Source organism: Galleria mellonella, unplaced genomic scaffold (assembly GCF_026898425.1).
Source record: "Galleria mellonella isolate WM207_F2 unplaced genomic scaffold, CSIRO_AGI_GalMel_v1 utg37, whole genome shotgun sequence".
NCBI classification, from domain to species: Eukaryota; Metazoa; Arthropoda; class Insecta; order Lepidoptera; family Pyralidae; genus Galleria; species Galleria mellonella.
Window position 1 is genome coordinate 1,004,440 of NW_026442087.1, and position 22,847 is coordinate 1,027,286.

At 32.2% G+C, this 22,847-nt stretch overlaps 1 protein-coding gene across 1 annotated transcript in view; it reads left to right on the forward strand.

The window, feature by feature from the left end:
- LOC113515657 (muscarinic acetylcholine receptor gar-2) overlaps positions 1-22,447 on the forward strand; it is a 49,612-nt gene extending 27,165 nt beyond the window's left edge. Inside the window, exons 2-6 of the mRNA XM_031912597.2 lie at positions 6,829-6,951; positions 16,062-16,222; positions 17,210-17,345; positions 18,768-18,951; positions 19,733-22,447. Coding sequence (XP_031768457.2) covers positions 16,143-16,222; positions 17,210-17,345; positions 18,768-18,951; positions 19,733-21,822 — 2,490 coding nt within the window. The 5' untranslated portion in view covers positions 6,829-6,951; positions 16,062-16,142 and the 3' untranslated portion in view covers positions 21,823-22,447. The remainder of the gene's footprint in view (positions 1-6,828; positions 6,952-16,061; positions 16,223-17,209; positions 17,346-18,767; positions 18,952-19,732) is intronic.
- The last annotated feature ends 400 nt before the right edge of the window (positions 22,448-22,847 follow it).

Here is a 22,847-nt window from a genome sequence, read left to right on the forward strand (position 1 = left end):
ACGGGGGTTTTGCTAATAGTTGCCACGCTTGGCAGGCACGTTGGCAACCGCAGTTAAGCTTTGGTAATATTTCAAGAGGGGCACTGTTGCTCATTCCTTGTCCATGAACTTCCCTTAGTCGCCCCTTAAGACACCCACAGGAAAGAGATCACACAGCATCACATCTTAATCCTTGAGAATAGTAACACATAGGATGTGCTATAAGTATCATAGTGGCATAAACTATGATGTCCATGGTACGGATGACGGTTACTAGTGTCCATCAATTCAGCTTGATTACAACTTCATGTTGCATAAAAAGAATTCCTTTGCTGTTTATAATTCGATATTCAAATTTAAAAATGGAATGGCGAGAAATTTCGTTAATGGTTCCGAGTGTGTAAAACTTCGTTTATAGCCTCTTAGGACTCGATTTAATTATTTAATTTACGTTAGAGGTAAAATATGATTCACATTTAGCTACCTCCGTAGCGCATTGGGAAGGCACGTTCCTTTAAATGAGGCTTCAGTTTGTGACGCGCTGTAATTCTACCTGGAACTAATTAGGTATATTGCTATAGTTAAAGTAAATAATTTACTTAATCGTCTCACTCTTTAATAAAGTGTTTTAGCTTCGGATGATTGCATTCCATTCCTGTGTAACACAAATATTAGTTTTCATGAGTACATACATCTGTTTTCTACGTGTATTATTATAAGTTATAAGTTAAGTTACAAAAAAAACATTACGTTTTTTTTTTCAATCAAGAGGTAGTAGACAGGAGTAGCCATATTCAAATATGTTTTTTGTAACTCGTTTATGGAAGCCTCATTTAAAGGAAGGCGCCTTCCCAATACGCTACCGAGGTAGCTAAATCTGAATCATATTTTATAATCGATTCTTAATTAAAGAAGATATCTCATAACACATACATAATAAAAAAATATAAGCGAATTGATAATTTGAGTAGCTTCTTTTTTTTTTGTAGTTACTTAAAACTAAAAATCTTTAAAATCGATTAAGTACATGGATAAAAGATCAAACGCTTTTTTCAACCGACTTCGATAGGGGAGAACTGGAGACTGTTAGTACTGGAGACTGATAATCCCATTGCTAGCAATATACCCAACCAGGTCGACCTCCTCGCGGTTCTCCCTGGAAACTATCATGATTAATTATTGATGAATTCATCATGATGGGCTAACTGGCCTGTTTTCATTCTCATCTATTACCTTTCACTGGTGCTCCGCCAGCGTATCCCGTTAGCGCAGGCGGGATTACCATACCATTTTCACCCATACAAAAAAAACCGACTTCGATAAGGAGGAGATTCTGAATTCGGTTGTAGTTTTTTTTTATTTATTTATACCCTTTTGTATATTCACTTTTAATATAGATATTAGGTCATAACAAAAATGTACACAGGCGGGCTTGTCCTTTAAAGGGAATCCTTCCAGGTCAACCTTGAGAACCCGAAAGGAGAATGTTTCTATAGGGTATGTATAAAAAGCATAATATATATGGTGCATAAATTATAAAATTAATAATAAATTATATTATTATTAAAATCGTTTCAGTAGTTCAGTTTTAAAATAAAAAGAATTGATTTTAACACAATTGATGTCATTTTTGTTTGTAGAACACAATCTTAATTATTAATTCACTGACCAGAGGGAGACTTTGTACAAAAGTCGATTGCTTAGGTACCTCTGTCCCATTCGTGTTTCAACCGTGAAGCAGTTGCGTTTGCATAGCTGTGTTTCGGTTTGAAGGGTGGGATATGGCGTGTATTTACTGGGTACAGAGGAATAACATCTGAGTCCTCAGGAATGGCAACGAATGGGAGGTATCATGGGCGATATAGTATACTCTGTTATGTCCATGGTACTGCTCATGTTTATAGTCGACGGTTACCACTTTCCATCAGGTGGGCCGTCAGCTTGTTTGCCATTCTAAGTTGTATAAAAAAAAAATTATAAATAAAATTTTTATATGGACATAATATTATTTTTACTGATAATTCACGAATCATTTCGAATAATTTTGATGGATGGAAATTTGAGAACTTTTTGCCGTGTGCTTTATCTATGATCCATATCAAGACAGTCAGAACGCTCTCCGCATTTATAAGATCCGTAACATTTCAACTGCAACTACTACATTAGTTTTTTCTTTCCAATTCTTTTCCGTTATCAAATACTCATCGCTGTTCTATATTTTACTAAATATTAATGGCACACTGTAAGCGCCAGTCATCGGGACAAAAACACTTAATCGGTGCTTATTTTTCAAGAGACTTATCTAAGCGATAAATCTGAATCACTTGAAAAATTCACCCTTTCAACATTACACTCATACCTCTATAAAAGGCTCTTTGTTACGATTCGGGTAAAATATTATGGTAGAATTGAAATAAATTTACAGCATTTAACAATAAAGTACACAATGGAACATGCGGGTGGAATAAATTTTTTATTATTATGATATCAGCCGTTAACTGTCCACTGCTGGACATAGATCTTCTCCTATGGAAAGCTTTGCCCAATAGTTGGCACGCTTGGCAAGTGGATTGACAGCCGCAGTTGGGCTTCGGTGCTGTTTTAAGAGGAATCCTGATGCCCCTAATGGAATAACATTTACTGGACATTTTTTTTTTATGACAGAATAGTAAACGTACTAATAGCTCGCCTGCGAACGTAATCTGAAATTATGTTTTTAATAGATGAAATGGAATGATGATTCTGCTTACCTAATCTACGCTGGGTGGTACCAGTGAAAGATGACAGGTGAATTTTAATTTGTGGGCAAATTTGTGGCCCATTGTAATTACTTCATCAGGAATTAGCCACAATGATTTCCAAGAAGTGTTAAACCGCGTGGAAGGTGACCTCGTAGTGTATAATGGGGTCGCTGTATCCCATAAATTATTCCCTATTATATAACAGCTCTATTTTGTAATGGATGATAGTGGATAGTAACCCTGCTTGCGCTTTTGATATAGACTGTCGAGACATCAGTGAGATGATAGATGAGAATGAAAAGTTTTTCGTGATGGATACCTACCACATGAATTAACCAAAATGGTTTCCAGAGTTTGTGTGGACTGGCAGGGTATATTTCTAGTACCATTGCTAGCAATGTACTCTATAGAAATAGATTGTTAGTAATGGAGATCTTATAACCATAGAGCTAACAATTAACTAACTAACAATCCCTTTCCACCCTCCACCTATTATTTACCTAGTCAATTTAGGCTGAGATTCCATCTTAGGACTGTCAGACATTGGCCAGTTGGGATGCCAGGAAGGAGACGAAATTGTTAGTAATAGGTATTAGCAATCCCATTGCTAGCAACATAGGACATGCGATTATCCCTGGAAATCATCTTGGCTAATTATTGCTGAAATCGTCACGATGGGCTAACTGACGTGCTTCTTCCAACGTTATCTGTCATTTTTCACTACCAGCGATTAAGGATAGTGCAGACAGGGTTACCATTCCATTAAAAAAACTAAAATGGTGCATCGTTTAAGTAAATCCAATAATAATAATACTATTCCCTTCCAATTATGAAGACGACTGTACAATAAATATAGCCAAACCGTTCTCTGAAACACGGGTCGATTTGACCTTCAGATCCCTTTTATTTTGAGACATCGCGGTTGGATAATCCTTCACAAATGGAGCGGATTATACATGAATGATAATCAATAAATTTGTAATAACTTATTTAGAAATATTTATTTCATGTTTACAAAATTAAATAATTAATCACCAGAGGGAGACTTTGTACAAAAGTCGATATATTTAACAGTTTTAGTTTTACTTTAAAATAGATATATTATCATAAGATTTACAGCGTAACAATAAGGCAGTCTTGTAGTAGTAAAGTATAGTGTCACACAGAGGGTGTCTCAACCGAGCGATTTATATACAATTTGCAGGGTAGTATGGTGACCGTTCCGTTGTAATAATTTACACGGCCTACCCACTACGTTTATGCCGGTCCGATATTGTCTAGGCATGTATTAGTGTTAACAATATTTAGATACATATATATATATATTGTTATTGTGTCTACTGTTTGTTGACCTAAATAGAAAAAAAATAGTAACGGAATAATAACCATGCCTGCTCTAACGGTATAAGTTAGCGAGGCACCAGTAAAGGATAATAGGTGAGAATAAAAACGTGTATAAAGAAGTCAGGGTCCAATAAAGTTATACATATTAACGTATTCACAATTCAAAATTTACACACCAATTGCACGAATGTTTTGGACATTTTAAAAATTGGCAGTGCGTGACGCGGGCTGGAGTCCGAATGACCTGAAACAGCTCAGTAACAAGATATATTTAACTCTTGCCGAAAAACAGCGCAGTCATAAGTATAAATCAAATATTCATATCACGACGGTTAATTTGGTACCTGTTTGTTCTTTTTTTTAAATTTCTGTATACAGTTTGAAATGATTAACAAACTAACAGCTTGGTCCAACCATGGTCTATGGAGAAGTACAATATCATGAATATCACAATGTGTACTGCTGTTTTCATGGCGTTACCATGCATGCATTAATTTAACAAAGTAATTTATAAATTAAAACAATATTTTGCAAGACATCATTAACATATTTTAATTTTTTTTTTATACAACTTAGAATGGCAATCAAGCTGACGGTCCACCTGATGGAAAGTGGTAACCGTCGCCTATAGACATGAGCAGTGCCATGGACATAACAGAGTATACTGTTTCGCCCATGATACCCCCCATGCGTTGTCATTCCTGAGGACTCAGGTGTTATTCCTCTGTACCCAATAAATTCACGCCATATCCCACCCTTCAAACCGAAACACAGCTATGCAAACACAACTGCTTCACGGTTGAAACACGAATGGGACAGAGGTACCCAAGCAATCGACTTTTGTACAAAGTCTCCCTCTGGTGAAAAATAAACGAACATATATAGAATAAAATATAGAATAATACATTTACAGTATATAAATCAAGACATATTATAGTACAGGTGAAGCTTTTCACGAATGTTTACAAAGGGACTTTTTATTATCAATAACGAGTTGCATGCTTGTTTGCCACCTTTGTGGTATAAGTTTTATTGCCCAAAAAAATTTATTCGTTCCATATGTAGAATATCTCAGAGAACAAGCTGTAAACCAAGCTTTAAAACATTAAAAATATTACCAGTGCCTAGTATGTATATGTATGAATTATATATATTTGTAAAAACGCACCCATATTTATTTGAAATTAACTATAACGTAATTGATAACTATCGTAAAAGATTCCCACATAAACTGGTGCTGCCCGCAACGTCAACAACATTATATAGTGACAGCTGTTATCCAATGGCAATACGGGTATACAATAAGTTACCTTCAGAAATAAAGGATCTACCGATAGAGAGATTTAATCAAAGTCATTTCACTTTCTCTTAGAAAAATGCTATTATACAGTCTGTATTGAATATTTAAATGACAAAACAATGTAATAAAAGATATAATGTATTAAAAATTACTTAAAATATAAACCATAATTTTATATGATAATTTGACATAAAGAATATTGTAATTTGGAAAATGTTTGGACTTTATAATTGTAATATAATGTAGACTAAACACAGATTAACATTTGCATACTTCTGCGGGGTGCTGCATGTTATGTGCCTGTATATGTAACTTCTTATTGTACCATGTAGCAAGTGAATAAATATGATTTGATTTGATTTGAAAAACAAAATCATTTTACACAGATCCTCTTTAGTTTTATTAAACTAAAACCTGTTAATATATCACAAAAATATAAATATAATTATGCTTATTCTATTTATATCGCTGGACAAGTTCATATCCTTTAGATAAGCAATGCTTTCAGTCGGATAGAACGCTTCACTGAACCATTGAGAAATTCATTTTGCCGTAATACTTATTTATTATACATATAATAATTCCATTAATTCATTAATTAACGGAACTTGTTAAAATGTAATTCATCAATTTATTGTCATAATTATTTTAATTTTTTTTTTTTGTAGTCCAATTCGGTAGTTTTTTTACGCAACTTAGTGTGACAAACAAGCTGACGGACCACCTGATGGAAAGTGGTAACCATCGCCTGTAAACATGAACAGTACCATGGACATAACAAAGTATACTGTTTCACCAGTGATATCCTTCATCCGTTACCATTCCTGAGGACTCAGGTGTTACTCCTCTAAACCCTGTAAATTCACTCCCACCCTTCAAATCGAAGCATAGCCATGTAAACTTCACGATAGTAACACGAATGGGACAGAGGTGCCTAAGCAAGCAACTAAAAACTGCTAAAAACGCTAAAGTTATTGTTTTTATATTAATATATCAATAATTTATTAGACATCCATCCATTGGATACGGGTTCGACCCTCGCACAATACAAACTTTTGTGTTCATGAGTATGTACATTTGAGTTAATATGGACATTATGTATAATTTATCATATATAAATTATATGATATATATAAATAAATTTATATATATAAAATAATTATTGATTATTATATTGTAATAAAATTAATTAATTACATTTTATACATTAAAACTTATATTATTAAAATTAATATAATTATAGTAAGTAAAAAATAAAAATTAATAAAATAATAATACTATTATTAAAATTAAGACTATTTTTTATAATTATATTTAATAATTATTTAAAAAAAACACGTACTACCTAACAGGTAGTTAGTATTTGAAATATTGTATACAAAAACCTTTTCCTGAAACATTCATCTAAATATAATAATTTTCCATACCCACGATCAAACAATTTACCATATGTTTCCTTTCCAGTTGGAATAAGGGCGTGATCGCATGGACGAAGGCACCGTACCGGGCTCCGGCCGGGGCACCTGCACGCCTGCCAACAGCCTTATCTCGCGATACGATGCCTTGAATAGAATGACAGTTACTGAGGTAAGTTAATGAAAGGCATGTAACTTGTATAGACTTTAACGTGGAGTCATTGTAGAAATCGTGAATGAATGTATATATATAAATAATTTATTTAGTTTATATATATAACTTACTTGAATGGCAAATGTGCATGGTATTAATCGATCATGCACGGCCTTTTTATGGCCATGTAATTTTAGACATAATACATTTAAATAAATACACATAATATTAACAGAGATTTAAATGAGTTTCTTGCGAGCTCTTCTTAGCATATAACTTTTTAAACCTTGGATTCATAAAATAAATGACGATTTAAAAGTACTTGTATCACAAGACTATTTGAATAAATCCGATTTGAATTAGAATTTGAATGTATATATCAGTCATTAACTGGTCACTATTAAACATAGACCTCCCCCTATAAAGAGATCTTAGCAATAATTGCCACGTTTGGCGGTATTGTTTGCGGCTGGCAACCGCATTTAGGCATTGGTTATGTTTATAGGAATGCTGCTTGAATTAATTCGCTTATTTATTTATAATTAAATTTTATACATAATAAATGAAATGTTTGTCTTAAGCAAGGCGTTTATTTAATTTATATTTATTTTTATACCACAAAGATGGCATTGTAATATATATATATATATATATATATATATATATATATATATATATATATATATATATATATATATATATATATATATATATATATATATATATATATATATATATATATATATATATATTAGACTTTATTCCAAGTACCTACCACAAGTTTTTTTTTTAATTTGGTAATTAAATGTAAATTACTGTAATTAATGTAAACTAATGTACATTAGTTACTTCATGTAGTTATATATCGTATATCTTATTAGATATAAAATGTTGTTTTTTAATGGAAAATAAAATAGCAAATAGACGGTTCGACTGATGGAAAGTGGCAACCGTCGCCTAATACTCAATAAACTTAATAATGAAAAGGTAACTAAGTTTTGTTGAAATTGTTACGGAAACAGTATTTAAATGAAATTAGAAACAAATTAAAACATCCAAACAAATAATCGACTATCTATTTACAGTACTTATCTTATCAACATAACAAAATTTTAACTAGACGATATCTATACATTTAATATATATTTTATTATATTTATTTATAGTATATGTATTTATATAATATTTTAATATATATTTTAATATTTTATTTAACTGTATAATGTATTCTAAATATTAATAGTTGTAATAAATATACTAATTGTAGTTAAGATAAAATATTAAAATATATATTAAAATATTATATAAATATATATATATATATATATATATATATATATTTATATATATATATATATACATTAGAAAATATGAAGGATCTTTATAAGAGAAATAGAATAATTTCTAAAATAATAAATTTCTGAAATTTTGTATGTCTATATGTACGTAGTTTATTTTGCTCCCATCACGTTCAAACTACTGCGCCAATTTAGATAAGGTTTTCATATTTGTATTCCAGAATGTCTAACATAAAAACTAGGATATGTTTTATCTGCATACATTATCTAAAAAAAAGTCTATTTCTCTGGTTGTACCTCTTTTTTTTTAAATCCACGCTTACAAAGTAACGAGAAAAAACTAGTAAACATACAAAAACTGTACTTATTTGGAATGCATTGGTAAATATTTATATAGGGAAATTAGGTTGAACGAGGAAATTGTGTACGCTTGTGTTTAGTTGCAAGTGATTTATTTTATCAGCCACGAAACGACTTCCGCCATTTGTTAAGAAAACTCGAAAATTATAAATTTAACATGAGCCGTGGAGTTAAAGTGAAATCGAAGTAGTTAATTTCATATACTTACCAAACATTCATCAAACCACTAACTACTTTATTCGGATTCGTTGCTATTGTTCGATACTATTATATAAATTTAATTCAACATTACATATATAGTGAAAATTTATTTATTTATGTATTTCTAAAAAAAACTTAAAATCTTTTTAATTATAAACAAAGTTTTATCCAAAAAGCAATCTATTTAGTGAATATTTATTGAAAAATAACAACAATGTATCTGTTGTTTATTTATTTATGTAGAATATAATATCAAAAGGCAAAGATTAGACACATTAATTTGTTTGTATATATTTTTTATATTGTAAATTTTTAATGAAAACTTTTTGTGTCTTAAACAGAATTTAAATAGTTTTGCTCTTTTTATGTGACCATTTTTTTATATTAGGCACCATGAAGGAATGGTAACAATAGAGATTGTTATTATATATTTTGTTTTTGTACTTTTTTTTTTTTCAAAATTTGTTTTTTTATTTTTATTCTTTTGTTTTTCTGTGAAACATAATCTTAAGTTTTTTATTGTAATTTGAGATATTTTATGACTATGTATATATGTATATGTATTATAGTATACTATGATATGTATTTGTTTTGAAATTAATTGTTATTACAGTTATATATGTCAAAAGCAATATATTCATATTTTTAATAACAACAATGTACAATGTTGTTGTCTATCGACTTCCAAAAGGAGATTATTAATTTGTTTGTATATATTTTTTTATGTCTGTTACTTCATAACTCTTTGTGACTTAAACCGATTTAAATAATAATCTTTTTATCTGACAACATTTTTTATATTTATATATATATTATAATGTTGTAATTTTTTTTGACAATAAAGAATAAATGCCACAAATAAAATGAAAAATAAGTTGTTTTAAATACACTCAAAGAATATCAAAATATGTAAATCCTTTCAGCTATTTGATTATCTGGAATCCTTTTCTTCCATCATTAAACATTAGAGAGCGCCACATTCCTATGAATAAATCTTGCTATACTATAATCGTGAAAATGAGTTTATTTTAGGGTTGGCAGATTTTTTATTTTTATCCAATTGTCAAATATTTTTTTCTCGAAACTGACACGATTTCCTTTATTTTCCGTCTTACGTCCTGTCTGTTTAGATTACTTTCACGAAGTACGATTCTGCTCTTACTATTTTATTTTTATTTTTAATTCTTTATTGTATACACCAGTTATAAGAATATGACAGAGTCAGAGTAATCAAATATACAAAGGCGAGCTTAACTCTAACAGAGTTTTCTTCCAGCAAACCCAAAGTGGAAAGGAGCATCAATGTCAGCAGGTAGAGCGGTGTACAATATTGTGACAATATTTAAACAAACTAGACAAAATTAAATTAATTACATTACATTAATTATATTTAATCGTATAAATACACATATACATATATATAAATATATACCTACATCTATTTTTGTACTCGTCTTGTGTAATTCTACTTTAAAAACGTCATAAACTGCACATGCACGTTAACCTCCCTTTCATATAGTCTCATACCTTTACGCCAAGGTATATTTGGAGAGCTCAACCGTAATTTGCCCAAGTAATTACATTTAATGCAAGACTGAGCTCGAGAGCCACTACGTGGGTCGCAAACTTACTGCTACTTCTGTATAGCAATATAAATGTATATTCCTATTTATGTTAATATACTAGCTATATACCGCGTCTTCGCCTATATAAATCACGGTGATTCTAAATTTAGTTTAAAATTACTGTGTACTAAATCAGAAACCAACTGTGTACCAAATTTAATTTAAATGTTTTATTTATTTCAATTCAATCATTTATTGCTATTTTATGTTGTAACAATATAGGTCTTAAGTTATTAAAGGTAAAGAATCAACATGAACCCTGGAAGGGCACAGCAATCAATTATGTGAATTAATAACAAACTTACATCCACTAAATTCCGTAATGACATATGGTCTCCGCGTAAAATGAGCTACCCCTTCCTTTCCTACAGGTGTCGTAAGAGGCGATTAAGGGAACTTAATGGTAGTGATACTGGTAATTGGCATCCCTCTTAAAACATCTCTGAAAGCATAACTGCAGTTGCCAACACCGCACGCCAAGCGTGGCAACTACTGGAAAAACTAGACTAGAAGGTTTATGTTCAGAGGTAGTCAGTTAACGACTGAAATGATCTACTAAATCAATGTATAAAGAGATATGAAGATATATGAGTGACAAATATTCATATTAAATATCTAGACAGGACTTAAAAAATTTTTACATGTTTATTAATTAATTAATATTAAAGGATAGAACACATGAGTCTTGAGTCAGATTGTTCAAAATGGATTCCAATTTAATCCGATTTGTTTCCTTGGAATCAAACCTGAACCTTGAGCCAGTATTAAAACCGTAAAACCAGTAAGGTTAGATATATAAAATAAGTAGCGTTATAAGTTAATATCTTAGATTATGTGGCATTAAGTTTAAAAACGGGTCAACTTTTTGTCAGCTAATTGTCAAATTTGCTGACTCGTTTTTTATCAGTATTCTGTATACTTACGTACATATCTTGATGTATCTATACATAATTATTTAATAAATAAAATTAGTTTTACGCATTAAAAATATGCAAAAACTATAAAATAAATATATTAGTTATAAAGGAAACACTCATAACTATTTATCACGCAAAATTGTATGAAAATGTTGACCCGCTTTTCTCGAAGCTTTTGTATGGAGACACTCTATCTATATAATCTATATAGGTTGATATAGATAGAACAGCATGCCGGCGACCTGTTTTATCGCATGATTACAACATTTTTATCGGTACTTGCAAATGCAACTAAGTTTATTGCCTCTTCAAAAAACATTTGTTTAGCTTACCGTTTAGATTTTTTTAATCCAGGAAACGATTGATTATTAAATACTAGAGCTTCAACCCTTCTTCGCACGAATTAACAGAGTTTTCGGAAATAATACATAATCTATGTTCAACATATCATCATATCAGTCGTTAACTGTCCACTGCTGAACATAGGTCTCCTCATAAGAAGCGGTTTTACCAGTAGATGCCACGCTTGGCATGCAGGTTGACAATCGCAGTTAATAGCCTATGTTCTGTTAATGTAGATCTCTTTTAGTGAAAGAATTTTTAAAATCAATTAGATAGTTTTTAAGTGTACCTATTACAAACAAATAATAAAATGTTTTCTCTTTGTAATATTAGTATAGACTAGCAATTTTCCGCAAAAGGTATAAGTAAGCTAGCGACTTTCCAGAAAAGGTATAATTAAGCTAGCTACTTTCCGGTAAAGAGATTAACTCAGTAATAACTCAGTAACTCAATAATGGCGACTAGCAGCCCCATTGCTAACAATATACCTCAGGTCGACTTTCATACGGTTCCCTCTGAACTCTATTGTAGTTAATTATTTTCGAATTTATTATGATAGGCCAATTGATCTGCTTCCATCTTCACTGGTGCCCCGACAGCGATACCAACGACGCAGGCGAGGTTACATTTCATTATCATCTACTTCTAAAGTTGTACCCATTTGCATTTTTATTGTATTTTGTTAAGAGAGGGACTGGCTGAAAACCAGCGCTGTGCAGCTGTACACATTGTACTGGGACACTCACAGCATCAGCTGAGCTAGTTCCTTTTGCCTAACATGAGATACTTCTTATAAATGTATTTTCCATATTTTCTATTGTAATTGGGTTTTTCTGACAATAAATATTCTGTATTCTATTCTAAATATATATAACAATTGAAGCCATTAATACACTAATGAGTTAACAAACTCACTATTACATATGTAATATTAGTAAAGTTCTCTAAATTAATACGCCGTCATGAACACTACTTTGTCTTGTTCCAGAACTGAAGATGTTTAATTTGCATGTATTGTAAAACCGCAAGTCCATAATACTTGCAAAGTAAACGATAGTGTGCCAGTTGCTTTTAAAAGGAATATATTGTGGTGTCTTGGAAATTGAAAATGTTTTCTCAGAGAGAGAGTTAATGTACTGTTACTAGTAAGATCTGGCTAACTAAGTTGAAATGTCTGTAGCAAACTTCCAGCTTTGCTGCCTTGGGAAATAGGTAATTTAGATTTTTTATGATAAATGATTACAGCTGTAAATCTTTTGTATATATTCTTCACTTCTTAAGAAAGATTTTCGTGTTAACTTTTAGATTTTAGCTCTGCAAATTTTTTGTTTTATAAGAGCAATTAAATCCATTATATAGCTAAATTAAGATGTTACCTGCCCAAGAACCTAGTCGTGACCACAGTCGGTATAACCTGATCGAAACGTCGAAATAATTCAAGTTAACTTTCATAGTTTAATCTACTCGTGACCACAGCGAGTGTAACCTGGTCGAAATGTCGAGATAATTCTAGTCAATTATCATAGTTTAATCTACTCGTGACCACAGCGAGTGTAACCTAGTCGAAACGTCGAGATAATTCAAGTTAATTTTTATAGTTTAATCTACTCGTGACCACAGCGAGTGTAACCTGGTCGAAATGTCGAGATAATTCTAGTCAATTATCATAGTTTAATCTACTCGTGACCACAGCGAGTGTAACCTGGTCGAAATGTCGAGATAATTCAAGTTAATTTTCATAGTTTAATCTACACGTGACCACAGCGAGTGTAACCTGGTCGAAATGTCGAGATAATTCTAGTCAATTATCATAGTTTATATTTAGATACAGGTCTGGCCTAGTTTGGGGACTGATGGTAATGCAGATATTTCCTCGTTGAATATAAATTGTAAAAATTGTAAATTGTACCTTATGCAACTGTATCTTTCTTAAATAAATATTATTATTATTATTAGTTTAATCTACTCGTGACCACAGCGAGTGTAATCTGGTCAAAATATCTAAATAATTCAAGTAAATTATCATAGTTCACAAAATGATTGCGTAAAATTGAGTTTTCCGCGAACGCTCGGGCTAAGCTCCCTGTCGAGGTTTTCCCTAAAGACTACAGTATGAAATTCTTCAAAAAGGGCGTATTAAGATTTATTCAGGGTCGGCAACACACACGTTATAACACTAGTGTTACAGGTGTTCACAGGCAGGTTGTATGCTTGTACCCTTTCGTAATATAAAAAAGAAATAAAGTATTTTATGTACACTTATATTATAAAGAGGAAAATTTTGTTTAATTTTTTTTTTTTGTAATGAATAATCTCAAAATTATTCAAGAGATTTTAAAAATTCTTTCATATATAGAAAGCTATATTATCAGTGATTAACATTAATGATTAAATATAGTATTATTTTCAAAAATTTTATCTATCCGTGCAAAGCCGAGTCAAGTTTCATATATTTTTAAAGTATTATTCATTACATTCATTTATTTGTGCAAGTTTCGTTAGTATTTCTTTACAAAGGGAGAAAAGAAAAAAATTATACAATGGCGGATTTATCGTTAAAGGGATCTCTTTCAGCCAACCAATTTAGAGTTATTCAGATGAAAATTAATATGACAAGTAAGATTTAATAAATCTAAAAAAACGCAGCATCTTATCCCTTTTACAGAATAAACAAACAATCAAGTAACAAAAATCAATACCTTTTTTATATTATATTATTATATTTCTTTATTAACCAATGTAACAGTTTTTTTAGGGGAATGGCTTGTTAGTGATGGAGAAGTTAGTCCTCATTGCTATAAATGTACCGTATCAAGTCGACCTCCACGCGGTTCCTCCTGGAAACTATCGTTGAATTCGTTGATAGAGTATATTGATAGCGATGCGGACTAACCTCCCCATTACTAACAATCCCTTACCCCGATGACTACTAGTTATAAAATTTGAATTGTCACATTTCTTACAATTAAATTTAAATAAATAATAATATGTTATAATTCGGTATTATATATATATATATATATATGTATATATATATATTGGCATTTAGGATATATAAATAGTTGGTAAAAAAATGGTCAATATATATATATATATATATATATATATATATATATATATATATATATATATATATATATATATATATATATATATATATATATATATATATATATATATATATATATATATCTTTTATAATATAAATTCAGCAACTCATGTGATTTGAATGACAACGAATAAAAGCAAATAGAAAGATATGATATTTATGCGAAAAACATATTGAATATGAGCTACGAATAGAAAAAAAATGCATATTATCTCCTCAGAGATATAAAGCAATTTCAAAACCTTTGATATTTTTACGATAATAGGCCAGAAAGTAGAGAGTTTTATTCGTAACGCATAAACGCTTTCAATATCAAAAATAATATTATAAATAAGATTTGTGTTTTTATTTTTTAACTAACTCTATCCTGTGGCTTCACTCGCTTGCATGAGTACCAGGGGAGACTTTGTACAAAAGTCAATTGCTTGGGTACCTCTGTCCCATTCGTGTTTCAACCGTGAAGCAGCTGTGATTGCATGGCTGTGTTTCGGTTTGAAGGGTGGGATATGGCGTGAATTTACTGGGTACAGAGGAATAACATCTGAGACCTCAGGAACAGCAACATAAAATATCCTATTTGCAGGGTTTTTATTTGTACTTTCCATCAGGTGGACCGTGCTTGTTTATTCTAAGATGTATAAAAAAAAACATAAAATATCCTATTTTCAGGGTTTTTATTTGTACGCCTATGGTGGAACATTGAAAGATGACGATAGGTGATGATGAAAGCAGATAAGTTTTCCTATCGTGATAAATACACCTAGAATTCAGCACGATGATTTCCAGAGGAGACCACGTGGAGGTCGACCTGGTTATATAATCTAGTTCACGGTAGAAATAGGTATGTGTGTTTCGGTTCGAAGGGTAGAATATGGCGTGAATTTATAAAGTACAGAGGAATAATACCTGAGTCTTCATGAATGGTAACGTATGGAGGGTATCATGGACAAAACGGTATACTTTATTAATCTTTTGGAGGAAACAATAAAGAGTATCTATCTATCTATCTATTTATGGTACTGCTCATGTCTATAGGCGACTGTTACCACTTTCAATCAGGTGGGCCGTTAGCTTGTTGGCCATTCTAAGTTGCATAAAAAAATAAATCTGCGCGTAAGATAGGTTGTACTTTATTAAAAAAAAAAATAAACATTTTCTATCTGCAAACAATGCAAAGCCAGGCGTTTGTTCATAACATTACGATACCAAAAGTCGGTTTAACAAATGTATTTTAAATACTTACAAAGCAGAGGACTGTACAATGTTTCTGTTACAGATGCAAGACTCGTGAAACGTCGAGATCTGCGATAACGTGTTCGAACTTAGACAATAATAGAAAGAGCCTTGGAATATCATAATGAACACGACCGAGCAGAGTCTCGACGTGAACAGGTCCACCCCCATCTATACTATCGGTACCAGTTTTATAACACAATGGTGAGTATTTATGTCTTATATCAACAAGAGGTAAAATTTAAACCATAACTATCCAATTAAGCATGTTTATTAACATCGTGTGATTCCGGTATAGAATAGGTCACCCCTACCTTTCTCATGGCTGTCGTAAGAGGCGATTAAGGGAACTTAATAGTCGATAGGTAGCAGCGTCCTTTTTAAAACCAGAGGGAGATTTTGTACAGTCGATTGCTTGGGTACCTCTGTCCCATTCGTATTTCTACCGTGAAGCGCACAAAACCGTGTAATATAGTTTTGCTATTTCATATTCGATATCAGCAATTTTCCAACTTGATTTGATCCCAATCACGTATAAATGGATCCAAAGGACAAGTTTAACATTGGTCGTAAAACGAGCAAGTCATTTCTCCTTATTGAAGTGGAATACGTAACCATACTATTTATAAAGTTACATACATACATATCTGTCACGCCTGTCTCCCATTAGTGTAGGCAGAAACAATGGAACGCCAAATGATTCGATTCAAACAAACCTCTTTCGCTTCTTCCACCAATTTTGAAAATAAATAAAACATTGCATTTGATAATCCTGTTTATTACTGTAACAGTAGTGGAACTTAAGTTCTATTACTAGTACAGCATTGTATTATCTGCGGTCCAGTCAGTACGCACCTTTATAACTTACATACGGGAACTATAATAGTATTGTATTATCTATAATCCAGTCAGTACACACCTTTATGCTTGCATTCATTTACTATAATAGTGTCGTATTATCAGTGGTCCAGTCAGACCGTACCTTTATAACTTGCATACTCGAACTGTAATAGTATTGTATTATCTATAATCCAGTCAGTACACACCTTTATAACTTGCATACTAGAACTATAATAGTATTGTATTATCTATAATTCAATCAGTACACACCTTTATAACTTACATACTGGAACTATAATAGTAACGTATTATCTATAATCCAGTCAGTACACACCTTTATCCTTGTTACAGGAAGCTGCAAAAGTTTAGGCAACGCACCTGCTTACCCTCCGGGAGCTATCAGGACTGCCAGAACGGCACCAACTTCACCGACGTATACTACTTCAATAGCACCCTAGAGAATATACTGGCTACTAATGGTGAATTGGTAGGTATATACTAACATATGTTACATATATACTTACAAATTTAGTGATCTATCAAATCCGATGGTCGCTGGTTCGATTCCCGCATAATACAAATAATTATATTCACAAGTGTCTGTTTGTATTGGTGTAAGTGTTTTTTATATACCAATATATATATACATATTTACTTAAAAATACTTATATAGTTATATCTATTTGTTTTTTAGTACCCACAGTACAAATTCTATTCTACTCATAGAAAACACCTAGCCCAACACAAACATAGATTTTTTATACCATTGAGGTGGCAAAGAAGCATACGGCCTACCTGATGGTAAGCTGTTACCATAACCTATGAACGCCTGCAATACCAAGGGCTATACGCGCACGTTGCTTGGAGACCGCTAGACAGCAGAGGCCGCCAGTTCGGGGGCCGACCACATACTCTTTTTTGTTGCAGTATCCGGCCGTAGTACCTTCCAAATGCTCCTCAAATATTACATCTAAACTGCGCCCACCATGTACCCTCTTGTATAGGCATTCCGTCACCCGTATCCAATAGCGAGGACGGGATACCTTAAATATAAATGTACCGCTAACCATAAAAAAAAGACCCTGAAAGACCCTCCTCATCCCCTTTTTGAAGAATAAAATATTCAATTCATGAGTTCAATTGTAAAAAAATGTTTTTATTATACGAGAATCGATCCCGCGACCATCAGACAGTAAAGCAGTGTTCCAGTACAACACCAAGGTCGTCACTTATAGATTTTATGTCTGTGCTGACATTTTTCTACAGCCAATGTCTAGCGTGACTACATAGTAGACACAGTCTTAAATCGATTAGACGCCTGCGGCAAACAAAAGAAACGACGGCTGGGAAACATTCCAATGCACATGTGTTTCAATGCAAACGTTTTATAATAGAGTACTCTTTTTTTTTTTTTTTTTTTTTTTTGTTTTGTCAAAGGTTTGGGACACAAATTGTAATTCTTTTTATTTATACAAATAAATTTATGATTTTTGTATTCAAATTAATTCTACCACATTTAATATCCCAAACAGCCATTAAGAAGTATTTATTTATTATAGTTACATATGATTATTATTATTTATATATTTAACTATTTCTATATATTTAGAATTGAAATTTTATCGTGAACTGAATTATGTATAAACAACGTGAAAATTTAAAATTAACTATTTATTTAAAAAACAAAAAAAAATAGATAATAATTTGTAAATAAATGACAGAATATTAAGCTGGATATTCAAATATCTTTGCATTACATTTTTATAAAAAAAAATATTACTATTGAATATAAATTCAAAAATTAATAAAAAAAATATCAAAATTTTATGAGAGAACAATAGATAGTTTTGTGCATGAACATAGATAAAGTACACAATATTTCTTTTCTAACTACAATTTTTTTTCCCAGCAACCAGTGCTCCCACCGTTTCCTCTTTGGCTGGCATCAATCTTCGCGACATTGCTGGTATTAGTGATACTGTTGACGGTCAGCGGTAACGTCCTTGTATTACTCGCCTTCCTGGTGGATAGGACTATCCGACAGCCAAGCAACTACTTCATAGCTTCACTCGCCGCTACCGACCTGTTGATTGGTAAGAATTATTATTGAAACATTTCTTAAATTTAAATAAACTTTAACTTAAATTATCGTGTTTTTCCTTTTCTATAATATTTCTGGGAATTTGAAATAATATTTTTTTATTAATGCAATAGCAATATTTTAATAAATAACTAATAATTCTTATAAAAAAGGGGATTAATTTAATAAAATTCTTTAAATGTGTTTTAAGAATACATGAAATGATTTTATATTAAATAAACTTTAGGGATTTTTTTTTACCTCAAACAGACTATTTTACATTTATGTAACATTCGGATTAGAAAAATATATATTTTATTATTTATATCAGTTTTAGCCTATAAACTAGCAAATAACTTATATTTTATTACATTTACCAACGTAACTACCTCACGCGATCTTATTTATAATCAATAGTTATTGTATTATAATAAAATACCTTGAAAACCGCAATCTAAATGCTTTAAAATATTTATTTTATTTATTCCTCAAATATTAAGCTTTTTATAAATAAACATGAAACAAATTTGTTTATCTAAATCAAAATCTGTGTAATTGATATCTCAAACCAGTGAACTGTATTGGAGGATGTCTAATCAGACATCTGAAACTTGATACAATTTTAATCAAAGACTCATCTGTTCAGATCAAATAGATCTTCGTTTAGGTAATTTTAATTATTTGTAATTAGATTATTGAATCGATTAATCTTCTTAATTAATAGCGATTATAGAGTTGTCGATTATAAAATAATATTTTTGCAAAATAATAAAAAAATAAATTATTGTCTCCAGGTACTCTTTCACTCCCGTTTTATACCGACTATGTCTTGAAAGGATATTGGCATTTAGGTCCGTTACTCTGCGACTTATGGCTATCAGTAGATTACACAGTTTGTCTTGTATCACAATACACTGTTCTCCTTATAACAGTGGATAGATTCTGCAGCGTAAAAATAGCAGCGAGATATAGAGCTTGGCGAACGAAAAACCGGGTTATATGGATGGTCACAGTTACATGGATAATACCAGCCTTATTATTTTTTACGACTATATTCGGATGGGAACATTTCGTAGGATATAGAGATTTACAAGAAGGTGAGTGCGCAGTACAATTCCTTAAAGATCCCATTTTCAATACAGCTTTAATTATTGGCTATTATTGGACAACATTGTTTGTTCTTATTGTACTGTACGCAGGGATATTTAAGACTGCATACGATATGCAGAAAAAAAGTGAAGCGAAACAAAGGAAAATGCAGTCTATGGTTGCTTTAAGTGCTGGTTTCATGACTGGTATGGCAGGGCGTGCTGCCGGCACCTCGGGTTTGTCGAAAGCGACTATTTCCAGTGAAGATCAAATTAAAGTTCCCGACCCCGTTCGTAAAGATTCTACATCAAAAGGATCGTTAGCAGCTCCATTATTAAATTTAGGTGGTTCCACTGATTCTAACTCAAGTCAAAAATCATCAGCTCATAAAAGCAGTGCTACTGGTACAGGAACGTCAACAACTGCTGAATCGGATCCTGAAAAGAAAGAAGAACAAGTAGAAGCAGAAAGATCCAGTAGTCCAGCTTTTGATTCTGATGATGAGAGCACAACACAGTCGAATGTTAAAAAAAGACCGTCTGTGGTTAATTTGGTTATGCAAACAGGTGCAATGCAATTACTTAATAATATGCGTATGAATGGTGGCATGTTAATAAAAACTGATTTAAAGCAATCTCCGTTATTTAAGCATGATTCAGATAAACCTAAGTCATCATTATCACAGATATCCGAAAAAAGTTTATTAGATACAGATAATCCAGATAACTCTCAAAGTAACGGTCAACCAGCAGTAACAGTACCTTTATCGACTACAAGTCTTATATCTCCCATATCATCAGGAATAGTTACGCCGTCCGATCAAAGAGAGGTTTCAACTACAATTGCTCAAAGAATAATTCCTCCTCCAACAGAATTTAGATGTAGCCCTCCAGTATCTGAAAGTCCCCCATCTCAATCAGAATCATCAAAAACCAGGACAGTCAGAGTGGTTAAAAGTGATGGTAGTTCATACGACGTACTAGTAGGAATGGATGGTGCTGACTTGCGATATATGGATGAAAGTTCTATTATTTTACCTTCGCCTACTTATGAGAGTCCTCCATCATCGATAACATTTCCTACTGCCACTGAACCATCATCTCCCCCTACTTTAAATTCGGGTAATGTTACAAACACATCTTTATTACAAGCTGCTTTAATTAGAGCAACAGCTGAAGCTCAAGTAACACAACCCAAAACAAATGTATCTCCCCCTCCACCAATCAAAGTGAATACAGAAGTAAGTTTAACTACGGGAGAGCGACCTAAGCCTGTGATTACTCTTGTTTCATCGTCTTCCAATAATAATGAGCCACAACCGCCCAAACCGACTGGAACTAAAATTACGCCATTAAAATTAAATCCAGTAAGCTCAGCTGTTGAGAACAGCGATATTTCCAGCACGGCTGTAACTGGGTCAGGTCGCGGCGACTCGAAGAAGGAGTTCGTCAAAAACATAGGAAAAAAATTGAAAGTTAAACGTTCGAAACGAGACGGCTTGTTTCAGAGTATCGGTCGGCAGAAGTCCAAATCGGAAAATAGAGCTAGGAAAGCCTTTAGAACCATATCTTTCATATTAGGAGCATTTGTTATATGTTGGACCCCATATCATATAGTTGCTCTAGTGGAGGGATTTTGTACCGACCCACCTTGTATTAATAAACATTTTTATATGTTCTCATACTTTTTATGTTACGCTAATAGCCCAATAAATCCTTTTTGCTACGCGCTAGCGAACCAACAATTCAAGAAGACTTTCACTAGGCTTTTACGAGGCGACTTTCATATCACCTAGTCCATGTATGTTGGTTACAAATAAGCGTAATGTATTCAATTCCAATGCTAATATGGTTGAAAATTACGCGCACAATATTCGAATGATGACCATTCCAATATTGCTAATCATAAGACAATACCAATAAATTAATTATGTTAAGTATTCGTACGCTTTTGATGTATAGAAATGATGAAGATGTTGGTGATTATCGTATAGATTGTGTAATAAATGTATAGCGAATCTTTGGCATTGCCGATTTGTAAATAAGTAGGTACGTTGTATAATTTATTTGGTCTTTAAAGTTCAGAACTGACAATAAAGTGTTAGAGCATGTAAATAAATGTTAGGTGTATTATTTTACCTTCGCCTACTTATGAGAGTCCTCCATCATCGATAACATTTCCTACTGCCACTGAACCATCATCTCCCCCTACTTTAAATTCGGGTAATGTTACAAACACATCTTTATTACAAGCTGCTTTAATTAGAGCAACAGCTGAAGCTCAAGTAACACAACCCAAAACAAATGTATCTCCCCCTCCACCAATCAAAGTGAATACAGAAGTAAGTTTAACTACGGGAGAGCGACCTAAGCCTGTGATTACTCTTGTTTCATCGTCTTCCAATAATAATGAGCCACAACCGCCCAAACCGACTGCACTAAAATTACGCCATTAAAATTAAATCCAGTAAGCTCAGCTGTTGAGAACAGCGATATTTCCAGCACGGCTGTAACTGGGTCAGGTCGCGGCGACTCGAAGAAGGAGTTCGTCAAAAACATAGGAAAAAAATTGAAAGTTAAACGTTCGAAACGAGACGGCTTGTTTCAGAGTATCGGTCGGCAGAAGTCCAAATCGGAAAATAGAGCTAGGAAAGCCTTTAGAACCATATCTTTCATATTAGGAGCATTTGTTATATGTTGGACCCCATATCATATAGTTGCTCTAGTGGAGGGATTTTGTACCGACCCACCTTGTATTAATAAACATTTTTATATGTTCTCATACTTTTTATGTTACGCTAATAGCCCAATAAATCCTTTT